The 15504-nt window shown below is 44.1% G+C and overlaps 1 protein-coding gene across 1 annotated transcript in view; it reads right to left on the minus strand.

Annotated features, from left to right (window-relative positions):
• Window positions 1–2884: 2884 nt before the first annotated feature.
• LOC104995853 (centromere protein S) overlaps window positions 2885–15504 on the minus strand; it is a 14315-nt gene continuing 1695 nt past the window's right edge. The window contains exons 2-5 of the mRNA XM_010849904.1: window positions 11058–11181; window positions 9904–9937; window positions 5002–5068; window positions 2885–3318 (exon numbers count right to left, since the gene is read on the minus strand). Coding sequence (XP_010848206.1) covers window positions 3178–3318; window positions 5002–5068; window positions 9904–9937; window positions 11058–11181 — 366 coding nt within the window. The 3' untranslated portion in view covers window positions 2885–3177. The remainder of the gene's footprint in view (window positions 3319–5001; window positions 5069–9903; window positions 9938–11057; window positions 11182–15504) is intronic.

Below are 15504 nucleotides of genomic sequence, written 5' to 3' on the forward strand. Positions count from 1 at the left end.
TTCAGTTTCATGTCTTTTAAATTTGAAACCAGTTCAACATTTTAAAAATTTAGGAAATAATGGAGGCAGAACCAGCTTGTCATCTACCATCTTGACTGAGCCACGAAACGTGAAGGAGGTGCATATAGTCCTTTCCTACTTTTTTCCTCTGAGTGTATTTTTATATATTTTGTATATACTGTATATTCCATGGGGTCGCAAAAAGTCAGACAAGACTGAGCGACTTTCACTCCAGATATTCTTACAGATGAGATAATCATGGTAGCTCACCCAACTTCAAGATTTTGTTCCATGAACTCATTGAACACTGAACACCTAGCGTGTACTACATAGAAGGACAAAGACCATCCACCCCGAAAGGGCTGTTCCAGCCTCACTAAGGGGCAGGAGACATGCTCTGCAAATGAGAGAAAAGTAAAATTTCAGTGTGACATGTGCCAAGGAAGGTTATAAGCTGCAGGCCGGGGAAGGCTTTGTGTGATCTTGTTACTGGCTGCTTTCAAGGAGGTGGCAATATATCTTAGTACCTCAAGGTGAGGGCTCTAGACTAAAATCCTGGTTTTGCCATTTAATTAACCTCTCTAGGGTCTCAGGTTCCTCATCTATAAAACAGGGATAAAAACAGTACCTACTGCCTACATCCTAGAATTGTGAGAATCAAATAAGATCATGATAAGCACCTAACACAAGTGGAAAACACAACAGGGCTCACGTTAGGAACTGTCACTAAGACGATACCCTGGGACTCTGCTGGTGGTCCGTTGGCTGGTCCAGGAAGATCCCAGATGCCACAGAGCAATGAAGCCCAGGCACCCAAGAGCCCATGCTCTGCAACAAGAGGTCACTGCAATGAGAAGCCCACACACCACAAGAGAAGGCCTGCACACAGCAGCAAAGCAGCAGCACGGCCAAAAATAATTTTTTTTTTTTTAAAAAAGATACTCCAAGTCCTTAGTCCTTATTCCCCACAGTATAAAGAAAGCTCCCCACCACAACACAATGGAGATCCCTGGTGAGAGCCATGAAACCCAAGCAAGGGCTCCTCCTCCTGTGTGCCCCCGCTGCTCATCTCAGGCTCCAGGGACCCAGTATTCAATGGAGCACCTGTTGTGTGTGTGTGTGTGTCTGTGTGTGTGGCCCTACACAAGGCACCAAGTGATCACCATTTCAAAGCCCACCCATAGGGAGTTGACAATCTAATGTTTTATGCAAAAAAGTGTTTCTGAAAAGATGTACTATGGGAACTTGGATTAAAAGGGACTCAGTACTGGATTATTTTGAAAAAGGGAGATTGTTTCTTCTAAAAGGCAGAACTAGGACCTAGATACAAGGTGAAAGACTGTTCGCTACACACAGAAGAAACTTGCAACAGTTAGTGTCCACTAACAGAAAGGGCCCTGTGCACCTGAGGAGTTCAGGAGAGCCTAGGGGACCTTAGTCATCAGTGCTATAGAAGGGCTTCCTACTTGGTGAGAAGACTGGACTCCATGACCTCTAAGGGTTCTTTACAGATTCCACAATTCAGTAAAGGCAGTAAGCGGGCCCTGATTACACTTTCCCAGATGACTAGGTGTCGAGGTACCAGCTGTACATGACAAGTGTCGACCAGCATATTCCAGCTGTTGCTGTGTACAGAAGGGGATGCTTTGGAACATCCCTGGTTTGTTAATTTAGTAATAAAAAAGTAACGCAGGATCTTTTATTTCACCTTTTTTTGAGGAGTTGGTGTAACAAGGAAGACAAACATTATAAATGTAAATTGCCCCGACTATGTTACCAGGCCACATGTATTTCAAAGACATGTGCTGCTTCATATGGCCAGTCAGCTGGTTATACAGTTAATTAGTCTAAAGTTCAGACGAGCTCCCAGGACTCTAAGGAAGCAAGCCTGTAAGAAAGAGCCCTACAACTCCTTTCTGCTAACGGTCAGCAAAGATGGAATGGGAGAGGATGACTGACATCGCACGGACATGCCAGAGTAAACTAAACCCTGAGCAGAACATGCAGTGGGCAAGCGGCAGTTCCTGAGGACTCGGGGTTACACCCTGCTGCTCCTTACAAAGTCTGACCACCCCTGTGTTATAATCCCTGAAGAATGTGTGGTGGGACCACTTGTCTAAAATACAAACAAGTCAGAGACTTCCCTGTGGTCCAGTGGCTTAAGAGTCCACATTCCTAATGCAGGGGGTTTGGGTTCGATCCCTGGTCAGGGAACTAGATCCCAATCAACCAAGAGTTCGCATGCCGCAACTAAACTTTCTTTGTGCCACAACTAAGACTGGTGCAGCCAAATAAGTAAATCAGTATTTTAAAATAAAAATACTGTGCAAATGTGTGAAGAAATACTACACGGAGCACCTAGAATAGGAGCTGGCACACAGAACGGGCTCTGTAAATACCAGTCCCTTTTCTTTGCCACTATTGTCCCACTGGGTTAAAAGACACGCTTGCCCTGGGCCTCTGAGAAACCCCAAGGAGAAGACAGAAGACGTGGGATTCCTGGAACCATCATCTCTCACAACCTGAAACAGAAGACGCATGCTGAACTGTTTTGGAGGAGTAGTCAGACTTTCTTCTCAAGCAAAAGTTCCATCCAGTGTGGCCAATCAACTTACAACATAGCCACAGAAAAGTCACATGAACTGTGACTGAAAAACAACACTGGAGGACTTCCCTGTTGGCTCAGGGGTTAGGATTCAGCGCTTTCCCTGCCGAGAACCCAGGTTCAATCCCTGGTTGGGGAACTGAGATCCCAGAAGCTTCATGGTGCAGCCAAAAAGGGACTAAATGCATATAGCTTTAGTCATCTTTCAGTGATTGTCAGCCTGCAAAATGATATAAAAGAATGAACATATGATTTTTTTGCTTGAAAAAGTCAACCATATGTATTTGCTAACATAATTTTATTAATACAGTAGATACAATTTCCAACATATACCATTCAAACACATGCCCTTTTCATGCACTTCAGTAAGACATGGAACTATTTTGCTTAAGAGTTTCCACTTCTCTTTTAAACCAGCTTTTGTAGTCAATGACTTGGAGAGTACAATACAAAAAGCACCCAAGCCTTCTATCTTTTAATCTCCACTGATCGTTTCAGAACCCTCTATTGGCAATATGTGCTTTTAGCCACTCTGCCTGCTGAAGGCCACTTTCTCCAAACAGCAACAGGGTTTAATTCTCACTTTCTTCTACACCAGCCTCTGCTGACTCCACTGAATTTCTGTTTTCATCCTCCAACTTCTTCTTCTTCTTTGCTTTTTTTTCCAGGTTAAGCTGAGCGATGTCTTCATTTTTCTCTGTGATGTATTTTAGCTACAAAAAAAATTTTTTTTAATTACATTTTTACCTGACTGTAAAGCCATTAATAAGTCTAGTCGGGGAGAAAAAAAATCTATGCCATTTCCCAACCACTCTCACCCAGGGTTAAATTCCTCAGAGTTAAACACAGCTTCCAATTTTTTTTTCCTGGAAGGAATCAATGACAAAAGTCAGCTCACTGCTTACTCACATAGGAGTTCCTTGAATAATCAGAAGAATTAAAACTTGTAGTTTACGAAAGGCATGCCAATCACAAACATACTCTACAAAGCACAGATAAAGTCAAAAGCCCTAAATTTTACCCAATTAAAATTACTGAGCAATTCCTGTGTACCAGATCCTCGAGATCTGGTAATTACAAGGGTAATAAGACAAGGTCCTTGCCCTCAGGGAAGATTCGGTCAAATGCACAAGTTTAGCTGCAACTCTTCAGTAACAGGCTTCTGTCAGATGACCAAAATTTAACAGTCCAAAATTAAAACAATATTCTGAGGTAAATACATACGCAATAAGCAGGAAACTTCCCAATTAACAGTCTAAGATGGTTTGCATCGACAATTCCTTGCAAAAGATAGAAACTGCTTACTGAAGCTGACCAAGTTACAGTTCTGAGAGAGAATGTCAGAGGAGAGAAAAATGTCTTTTCCACTGATACGCAGCACCATCAGGCACCGGAGCTATTAGGAATCGTATCATCCTTAACCTTGACTTAAACTTTAGAGAAACAATATTAGAAGAGCAGAGACAGAAAAAAGTCCAGTGGAAACAGTACTGGTTCCAGGGTTTGAAGGTTAAGGGTCAGCTGTCAACCAGAAAACTTCATATTTAACTTTGGGAAATTACTTAACTCTAGTAGTCTGGCCTATAAAATGGGGCTAATTAGTCATTTTATGAAAAACCCTCATAGGGTGGTTGTGAGCTTTAAATGATGTGTGTAAAATATGACCTACAGAAGTCCTGTGTGAAATGTCAAGTGCTACACAAGTTCATTCATTCAACTACTACTCATGAGCCCCTACTGTGGGTCAGGCCCTTTTTTAGGCATGGCAGATGGAGTCGAGAAGAAAGACATAAAAATCCCTGCCCTTGTGGAGCTCACATCCTGGAGAGGAACGTAAAAGTATTTTGACTGCTAAGATCAGACTAAGTCAGGAAACCTCACAGGTGTCCTGGATCTGCCATCAGCCACAGCCACTAGCCTGGGACGATCACAGCATCACCTGTAAGGTGAGGGCACGGCTGGGATGACGTCTAGACGTCTCTGAAAAGACAGAAAATGTGCTCAACTGCCTGCACACCCCAGATGTACTGATACTCCTTCCACACCTGGCTCGCCAAAACTGTGGGCTCCATAAAAGCACCCCCTAGATACTCTAGCCTGTGACCTGTCTCTGACACCATGGTGTAGCTGAAACATGGGACCAAAGTTTTGAGATATTACAGAAAAGGCAAATTATGAAATCCAGAGAGCACTGATTAGAAAATTTCAAATTGGCTTAGCAAGATCCATCATCGTGAAAGAAAGACTGTAAATTACAGGCAGGTCTGAGTGGTTGAAGCGTGTCTCATTTTTAACGCAAGGTGCCCTGGGGGAATCACTTCGTGGATGCCGGTGATTAATTGGGAATAATGTATTCTGATGGGAAAGGGGAGTGAGGAAAGAAATCCATCTCTCACCAGTGAATGACTCCTCCTGGCTAAGAGCTTCACGTCTTCAGTGTTAATTGTGCTTCTTTTCGCATGTCTGTAGAAAGCGCAGAAACAATTCGCCAGAATGTTTCATATTATTTAAAGTTTTGATGAAACACAAAAGTTCATGGCCAGACTTCACACCAGCAGGATCTCTAAGTAGCCCATCTTTTCAGGTGAGGGCCATTAAGTGACAGTGACACAGAAATGAGCGAAGTGATGAGCCAAGATACCAATTAAATGAAGAGACAGAGCAAGCAGAAGCCAGTCTGTCCACCTCCACTGGAGGGCCGAGGGTATCTGGAGAATGTGAGCATGGAGAGAAGTAAAAGGCGTTCAAGCCTTCCCAAATGCTCACAGTGGGCACAGCGACCAGCATGCAAAAAGAAGCGGGTCTGTGAGGCACCGTCAGTGAAAAGAGAAAATAGCACAGAGCTCACAATACAAAGATCATTGCTGCTTAAATGAACGCTAAATAGAAGAAATAGAATTTCCACGAAACACAGCTTCGCTTATACCAAGGTCCTAATGCTCTTCCCCAAAGGCTACATTACAGGGAAAAGCTTGTGCACGTGTCCCTCCCCAACTAGGAGACAATGTGTCCCCAGCAACAGCCCAGCTAGGACAAAGAACACCCTTTCAACTAGACTCTGTTTCTTGCTCACAACACGGACGCAAGTGCTTGTTCCAGTTCTCTTATCTCTGCTTTAAAAGGTAATCTGAGACAATGAGCTCTATTCAATAATTTATCACTCTAATAACACCCTTTCTTGCCATTTCTAACTTCCTCCAAAAATAAGTAGGAACTCTGTAAGTCGGAATAACGGGGAATCTTTGTGTTCTTAACTATCAGAGTGACCAGCACATGGCAAGTCCTCACTAAATATCTGTTGATTTACAGATAAAACTCACAGAAATTATATTCTGTAATTTGGCCAGATTAGTCCTTCACATCCTGCCAAATGTGAAAAGATCACATGCCATCTCATCATGACGGACAGTATCTGACTATCCTGGGATAATATCCACGTCAGAAGATAACTTCTCATTAGCCGCCTGGAAGGACTAGCACAGAGAAAAGTGGGCGGGGCCGGCGGGGGGGTGGAGTCAGACAGAAAGTGACAGACAAGAGACCACAAAAAGCCGGTCCAGAGGTGCCCTGCGTGGAGGATGTCAGGAGCCACAGACACACTAGCCCTCGTCTGTATCGCACGACAAGCTGCCCTGTTGGTGTTACCCCTTCCTAAAGGGCCGGACAAAGAGTAAGGAGGAAGCAGCACTGAACTGTTCAGTGTAAGATCAGCATATATGATCACAAGAAACATTCAGGAAACAGCAGAGCCAACCCTCTCCACCACTTGACTGGTCATCTGGTTTCTCTGCACCATGTCTTAATGATACCACTGTCCCAGATGGAGGGGCAGGTACATCCTATGCCAGCAACTGCACACCACAGACTCTCCTAAATCAAATCTCTGGCTCCAGAAAATTACTCTAGAGAACATAACAAAGCAATTTTTCATACAACACTTTTAGCAACACAGGTTTTAAAGACTATTCCCAAAATGCCCCTAAATATTCATTGGAAGGACTGATGCTGAAGCTCCAATACTCTGGCCACCTGATGTGAAGAACCGACTCATTGGAAAACACTCTGATGCTGGGAACTGAGGGCAAGAGGAGAAGCGGGCAGCAGAGGATGACATGGTTGGATGGCATCACCAACTCAATGGACAAGAGTTTGAGCAAACTCCAGGAGATGGTGAAGGATAGGGAAGCCTGGCGTGCTGCAGTCCATGGGGTGGCAGAGGCTGACACGACTTAGCGACTGAATAACAACAAAAATGCCCCTAGAATTCATTTACCGTAGAATACCTATCTTCCTCAAAATGTTTCATCTTTACCATGTTAACATTAGGTGACTTAGACATTAAATGAAGGAAATTCACAACTTAAGTGGAGAGATTATTTTCCAAAGTTTATAGGTGAACTGAGTTTATAGTATTTACAATTTAAGTGTATTTTTTTCATAGAAACATTGTTACAAATACTAGTTAGGTTCTCAGCCTCCAAAGACTATCTAATAGGTAGCCAACCTGAAATAGCAGTATATATTTCAGATTTCTCAAACTGGGGTAATATAGGAGCAGGAATTATGTAACAGGGAAAACTCAAAACCACAGGATAAAGCTGACCCTCTGGGACTATCAACTTTATTCAGTAGTGGTGGTTTAGTCACTAAGTTGTGTCCAACTCTCGCAAACCCACAGACTGTAGCCCACCAGGCTCCTCTGTCCATGGAATTCTCCAGGCAAGAATACTGGAGTGGGTTGCCATTTTCTTCTCCAAGGGGATCTTCAAGACCCAGGGATCAAACCCGGGTCTCCTGCACTGCAGGCAGATTCTTTACTGACTGAGCTACCAGGGAAGCTTTTTAAATTTTATTCAGTGATACACATTTTTCCCCCCACACCATGGCATGCAGATCCCCAACCAGGGATTGAACCTGGGGTCCCCTGCATTGGAAGTTTAGAGTCTAAACCACTGGACCGCCAGGGAGTCTTATTCAGTGATAAACTTTAAAACAGGATTTTTTTTTTTTAATGGAATATTTTGACAATGTAAAATTAAGACAACAGATAAGTCTTCAAAGAAAATCTGCACTTGAATTAGCTCAGAGTTCTTTGGAGGAAGTTTAAGGAGTGCTGGTATACACCCCTGAGCACTGCAGAAGAGGAAACATCTCTGAGTAAAGCCTCTGACAGTCTTGCTCAGAGAGCATCAGCTGACGGCCTCTCCCCAGACTCTTTTACCCAAAAGATGAGTCAGTCCTTGTGCAGCTGACAGTCCACGTGGTGCCCACACATCTCGGCCCCGTGTGTGCGTGCTAAGTCACTTCAGTCATGTGCTACCCTTTGTGACCCCATGGACTATAGCCTGCCAGGTTCCTCTGTCCATGGGATTCTCTAGGCAAGAATACTGGTGTGGGTTGCCATGCCGTCCTTGAAGGGATTTTCCCTACTTAGGTATCAAACTTGGGTCTCTTACGTCTCCTGCATTGGCAGGAGGGTTCTTTACCACTGTGCCACCTGGGATGCCTACCTCTCTGCCCCAGGGCCCAGCAAAAAGAAGTAGGCTTCTCAACTATAAAAAACACACAATACCTGAAAACTTAACGTGTGACAATGCTAAATAGCTCTAATTTCATTTTTATTTCTAGTATTTAAAATTGTCATTGTCTTTTCCTACAACTAACACAGAAATGAGGAGGAAGCGCACAGCTGGGGACTCGCTCCTGGCGTCTAGTGGGTAGAGGCGAGGGACATCACTAAGTACCTTACAATGCACTGGACAGAATTCGGAGATCATCCAGTCCAAAATGTCAACAGTGCTGAGGTGGAAAACTCTGATCTATACTGACAAACTCTACGTTCAAATCAAGTAACCATTTGTCTACTAATTTACATTTTTGTGTCTTCCTTTGTAATATAAAAGACTCACATTTTTAAAAAAAAAGAAGAGGGATTTCCTTGGTCCATTGGTTAAGACACCATGCTTCCAATGCAGGGGGTGTGGGTTTAATCCTTGGTCAGGGAACTAAGATCCCACAAGCCCCACAGCATGGTTAAAAAAAGAAGAAGAAGAAAAGAAATGGCAAGGGGTTTCCTTGGTGGTCTAGTGATTAAGAATCTGCCTGCTAATTCAGGGAACATGGGTTTGATCCCTGGTCCAGGAAGATCCCACATGCCCTGGAGCAACTAAGCCTGTCCATCACAACTATAGAGCCTGTGTGCCTAGGGCCTGTGCTTTGCAACAAGAGAAGCCACCTCAACAAGACCTTGTATGGAAACTTGAGAAAGCCCAGGCGCAGCAGTGAAGACCAAGTGCAGCCAAAAATAAAATAATAAATCTTAAAAAAAAAAAAGATGGCAAGTAAAGGCAGTAAATGTATTTCACAGGAGACCTGGGGTGGGGGTGGGCGCAGGGCACAAGTAAGGGGCAACCACCTGAATTAACGATGATAAGACGCAGGAGCCGTCAGTATCCCATATATTATCCTGATCCCTTTTGGCCAAGTTGAAGATGCTAAGCGGTTTTTAGGGACTCATATACGCAGGAATAGGCAAGATTTAGAGCCTGCCCTCTGAGAACCTACTGCTTTAATTCATTCAGAATATTCATCGAAGAAACAAAGAGCTATAGGAGAAAGGTGAAAAGTATGGGGTGTGGGAGAGGCTGGCACCAAATCAGAAGTGGGAGCAAATTAGAAAGCTTTAGCCCTTTCAGGCCTTCGTCATTCAAATTGCTTCATAAAAGCAATTCGCTGCAATTGTTTTCAATTACCTGTGGAACTAATTGAAGAGAGGAGCATAAATCACCTGTAAAAGCTAATGCTTTACCAGCTGAAAGCCAGTCACACACACTTTTCAAGGAGCATGTGTCTCACTTGTCCCCAGCAGGCAAATGCAGGGCTGATGGGGCCATGGGCTGTATTATCCCGACACCCGTGCGCTACCCCACAAAGCACGCAGCAGCCCAGCCCGGCGCCCAGCCTCACCCCCCAGCACATCACCTGCAGAAACAGTCTTAAAAGCAAGTGCACCATGCACAGAATCCTGGAGACATGACTCACACCTTTTTAACCTGGAACTGAATAACTTCACTTCCCTTAACGACAAATACGAGGAAAACTTCAAAAAATGCCCAATCAAGTCTGAATGGATATGATTAAAGCAGATGTTCCATTCTTACAGAATCATGATTAGAGACTGAGTCTCCACAAAACATGGGGCGGGGAGGGGTTCAAGCTTCCCTGAAATTCACCACCAGATGGGGAGCATCAAAGCATGGAAACAAGCCCAGCATCCGACAATCAAGCTCTCTACCCACCTTGCAAACATTTCAAGGTCTTTGGCAAAATTTTCTGAAAGAGAAAAAGAGATGTGCTTTAATTAGCCTATCTCAACCTTAATTCAGAAGCAGAAAAGTGAAATCTCAATGTCTACAGTAAGTGTAGTGACTACTACAAATCCTTTTGAAAGTGAGAGGAGGCCCTTCGGGTGGCTCCATTGCTGGATTCATTACGACCTCTGTGTCCTCCCTGCCACCTCCACCCTTCGTTACAAACCTCTGGTAATTGTGGCTACACCTCTCCTCCCTAGAAACTATCCCTTAATCTTAAATTGTGCTAGGAGTTAGGGCTTGTGAAGACATTCATCTCCCCTGAAGTCAAGCAAATACCAGCTGTCAAACTGTGGGTGGAAAAAAAAAAAAAAACAACTGTGGGTGATATAAAAAAGTTATAAAGCAATGAAACAAAAAAATTAATGTCCAAGGACTTCCCCTGGTCGTCCAGTGGTTAAGAATCGGCCTTCCAGTGCAGGGGACACCGTTCCTATACCTGGTCAGGGACCTAAGATCCCACATGAAAGAAAGTGAAAGTGTTAGTTGCTCAGTCATGTCCTACTCTTTGTGACCCCATGGACTGTAGCCCACCAGGCTCCTCTGTCCATGGAGAATTCCAGGCAAGAATACTGGAGTGGGTGGCCATTTCCTTCTCCAGGGGATCTTCTCAACCCAGGGATTGAACCTGCATCTCCTGCATTGCAGGCAGATTCTTTACCATCTGAGCCACCAGGAAAGCCTCCAAGATTCCACATGCCGCCAGGCAACTAAGCCAGAACGCCACAACGAAGACCCAGAACAGTCAAAATTAAATAAATAAATAGGGCAGCCTGTCCTAGCCCTTGTTTAAAAAAAAAAGTAATATTCTGGGTGGTTTAAAGCAATAAAATAAAGGTGCTGATGCCCTCCTATTAGTGTAACAGAAAGAAAAAAAATACAAATCTTGTAATAGAAAAAAATATAGCTCTTCCCATAAACTGAATCTTACAGCCAATAGAAGAAACGTTTCACGGATGGTGTCCAGTGATAATGTTCTTTGTCTGTTGGTGAGATACGCCACGGCACCCACCTGCATTTCTCCCAAGCAAAATCAACCTCCAGGCTTTCCACACCCCCACAGGAAGACCAGGGCTGCGTACCACACTGTCCAAAGGTCACCTCTGAGATCGCTGCAATGGTTTGCTTGCTGAACTGCATGTCTTTGTCCGACGCAACTTCCTCGCAAAGACAACCAACCGTGTAGTGAACCGCTGCCTTTAGCCTCTGAAGTAAAATCAAAACACTTCATGGGTAAGACTGCAAATAAGAGCTCTTCACATCTTAAAAAATGAAGACCAAGAAGAGGGTCTGCTCAGCCTAAATTCCTTCGGCACCTTCCATAATGGCTGAGTGACTTTTCCAGTGTCCTAATAAATCAATGGGGCCTCTGGAATGTGACTTGTGGAAACATCACTTCCTAGTTAATGGTGATGATTTAGGTGAAGTAAAGATAAGGAACAACGATGGCAGGTCAGCGGGGAGAGAAGGCAGACTGGTATCTGGGAGGCGCCTGTGTAACTTTACTCAGTTATTCCACATTTATGCGCCAAGTGCCTACTGGGTGAAGGCATGTGCTAACACGTTAGTATTAATGTGTGCTACCTGAATGTTACTGACCCGAGATATTTCAATATTCACTTACATAACAAATTCCTGGCCACAGGTGTTAGTTTCTGCAAAAAAATCCCCCGGTCAATAATGTGCCAGGTATCTGGGGAACACAGTGGAAAAAAAGAGATTTTTGCCCCTAGATGGAAGTTAACCAAGCAAATACAAAAGGACTGGTCCCTGTGCTTCAAGTCCTTGCCAGTCCCAGTCCTGCACAAGACAAAGGATGAATATCAGGACGACACTGGGGAAGGCTCCCAAGGGCACACTAGATCAGCCTCTGATTTGCTGCTTTGCTAGCCCACCTCAACAGGACCCTCACTGCTCCTTAGCAACACCTTCCAGTGCTGGAAAACACTTCTTCCCCATGTGGAGGAGTAAAGAAACAAAACAAGCCACGCCAAGGTCTCATGCCAACAAGCTTGCTGAGCCCTGTGTGGGCCCCTGCTGGGGACGGAGCTGAACTGCATGTGGTGACAGCTGAACCCCAGACAGCGTGGGCTCTACCAGCAAGTGCTCATGGCAGAGGCAAGACAAGGAGGGACTGCAAGAACATGAGTCCAGGGCCCCGAGGGGAGGCCAGACAGATAAGAAAGGGACATGCCTTCCTTAGTTTCAGATGTCACAAGAGCAGGTAAGTGGAAAGCGTCAGTGGAAGGAGACAAAGAGACCACCACCCTGGGAGGGATAAAGACCCTCCAAAATCATCTTTTTTTTTAGGTATGTGTAGACGTGTGGTTGAGGAAGGCTTTCTTATCTCTCCTTGCTATTCTTTGGAAGTCTGCATTCAGATGCTTATATCTTTCCTTTTCTCCTTTGCTTTTCGCTTCTCTTCTTTTCACAGCTATTTGTAAGGCCTCCTCAGACAGCCATTTTGCTTTTTTGCATTCGTTTTCCATGGGGATGGTCTTGATCCCTGTGTCCTATACAATATCATGAACCTCCATCCATAGTTCATCAGGCACTCTGTCTATCAGATCTAGTCCCTTAAATCTATTTCTCACTTCCGCTGTATAATCATAAGGGATTTGATTTAGGTCATACCTGAATGGTCTAGTGGTTTTCCCTACTTTCTTCAATTTAAGTCTGAATTTGGCAATAAGGAGTTCATGATCTGAGCCACGGTCAGCTCCCGGTCTTATTTTTGCTGACTGTATAGAGCTTCTCCATCTTTGGCTGCAAAGAATATAATCAATCTGATTTCGGTGTTGACCATCTGGTGATGTCCATGTGTAGAGTCTTCTCTTGTGTTGTTGGAAGAGGGTGTTTGCTGTGACCAGTGCGTTCTCTTGGCAAAACTCTATTAGCCTTTGCCCTGCTTCATTCTGTACTCCAAGGCCAAATTTGCCTGTTACTCCAGGTGTTTCCTGACTTCCTACTTTTGCATTCCAGTCCCCTATAATGAAAAGGACATCTTTTTTGGGTGTTAGTTCTAAAAGGTCTTGTAAAAAATAAATAAATAAATAAAAATAAAAGGTCTTGTAGGTCTTCATGGAATCGTTCAGCTTCTTCAGCGTTACTGGTTGGGGCATAGGCTTGGATTACCGTGATACTGAATGGTTTGCCTTGATCATTCTGTTGTTTTTGAGATTGCATCCAAGTACTGCATTTCAGACTCTTTTGTTGACCATGATGGCTACTCCATTTCTTCTAAGGGATTCCTGCCCACAGTAGTAGATATAATGGTCGTCTGAGTTAAATTCACCCATTCCAGGCAATTTTAGTTCTCTGGTGCCTAGAATGTCGACGTTCACTCTTGCCATCTCCTGTTTGACCACTTCCAATTTGCCTTGATTCATGGACCTGACATTCCAGGTTCCTATGCAATATTGCTCTTTACAGCATCGGACCTTGCTTCTATCACCAGTCACATCCACAAATGGGTATTGGTTTTGCTTTGGCTCCATCCCTTCATTCTTTCTGGAGTTATGTCTCCACTGATCTCCAGTAGCATATTGGGCACCTACTGACCTGGGGACTTCCTCTTTTAGTATCCTATCATTTTGCCTTTTCATACTGTTCATGGGGTTCTCAAGGCAAGAATACTGAAGTGGTTTGCCATTCCCTTCTCCAGTGGACCACATTCTGTCAGACCTCTCCACCATGACCTGTCCGTCTTGGGTGGCCCCACACGGCATGGCTTAGTTTTATTTAGTTAGACAAGGCTATGGTCCATGTGATCAGATTGGCTAGTTTTCTGTGATTATGGTTTCAATGTGGCTGCCCTCTAATGCCCTCTCGCAACACCTACCGTCTTACTTGGATTTCTCTTACCTTGGACGTGGGTTAGCCTTCCTCAGCAATCAATGCAAAGAAATAGAGGAAAACAACAGAATGGGAAAGACTAGAGATCTCTTCAAGAAAATTACAGATACCAACGGAACATTTCATGCAAAGACAAGCTTGATAAAGGAAAGAAATGGTATGGACCTGACAGAAGCAGAAGATATTAAGAAGAGGTGGCAAGAATACACAGAAAAACTGTGGCAAGGATACACAGAAGAACTATACAAAAAAGATCTTCATGACCCAGATAATCATGATGGTGTGATCACTCACCTAGAGCCAGACATCCTGGAATGTGAAGTCAGTGGGCCTTAGAAAGCGTCACTACGAACAAAGCTAGTGGAGGTGATGGAATTCCAGCTGAGCTATTTCAAATCCTGAAAGATGATGCTGTGAAAGTGCTGCACTCATATGCCAGCCAATTTGGAAAACTCAGCAGTGGCCACAGGACTGGAAAAGGTCAGTTTTCATTCCAATCCCAAAGAAAAGCAATGCCAAAGAATGCTCAAACTACCGCACAACTGCACTCATCTCACACGCTAGTAAAGTAATGCTCAAAATTCTCCAAGCCAGGCTTCAACAATACGTGAACCGTGAACTTCCAGATGTTCAAGCTGGTTTTTGAAAAGGCAGAGGAATCAGAGATCAAATTGCCAACATCCGCTGGATTATCGAAAAAGCAAGAGAGTTCCAGAAAAACATCTATTTCTGCTTTATTAACTATGCCAAAGCCTTTGACTGTGTGGATCACAATAAACTGTGGAAAATTCTGAAAGAGATGGGAATACTGACCACCTGACCTGCCTCTTGAGAAACCTGTATGCACGTCAGGAAGCAACAGTTAGAGCTGGATATGGAACAGACTGGTTCCAAATAGGAAAAGGAGTACATCAAGGCTGTATATTGTCACCCTGCTTATTTAACGTATATGCAGAGTATATCATGAGAAACACTGGGCTGGAAGAAGCACAAGCTGGAATCAAGATTGCCGGGAGAAATATCAATAACCTCAGATATGCAGATGACACCACTCTTATGGCAGAAAGTGAAGAGGAACTAAAAAAAGCCTCTTGATGAAAGTGAAAGAGAAGAGTGAAAAAGTTGGCTTAAAGCTCAACATTCAGATCATGGCATCTGGTCCCATCACTTCATGGCAAATGGATGGGGAAACAGTGGAAACAGTGTCAGACTTTATTTTTCTGGGCTCCAAAACCACTGCAGATGGTGACTGCAGCCATGAAATTAAAAGACGCTTACTCCTTGGAAGGAAAGTTATGACCAACCTAGATACCATATTCAAAAGCAGAGACATTACTTTGCCAACAAAGTTCCGTCTAGTCAGGGCTATGGTTTTTCCAGTGGTCATGTATGGATGTGAGAGTTGGACTGTGAAGAAAGCTGAGTGCCGAAGAATTGATGCTTTTGAACTGTGGTGTTGGAGAAGACTCTTGAGAGTCCCTTGGACTGCAAGGAGATCCAATCAGTCCATTCTAAAGGAGATCAGTCCTGGGTGTTCATTGGAAGGACTGATGCTGAAGCTGAAACTCCAATACTTTGGCCACCTCATGCGAAGAGTTGACTCACTGGAAAAGACCCTGATGCTGGGAGGGATTGGGGGCAGGAGGAGAAGGGGACGACAGAGGATGAGATGGC

The sequence above is a fragment of the Bison bison genome, unplaced genomic scaffold (assembly GCF_000754665.1).
Source record: "Bison bison bison isolate TAMUID 2011002044 unplaced genomic scaffold, Bison_UMD1.0 scf7180017864289, whole genome shotgun sequence".
Taxonomy (NCBI): Eukaryota; Metazoa; Chordata; class Mammalia; order Artiodactyla; family Bovidae; genus Bison; species Bison bison.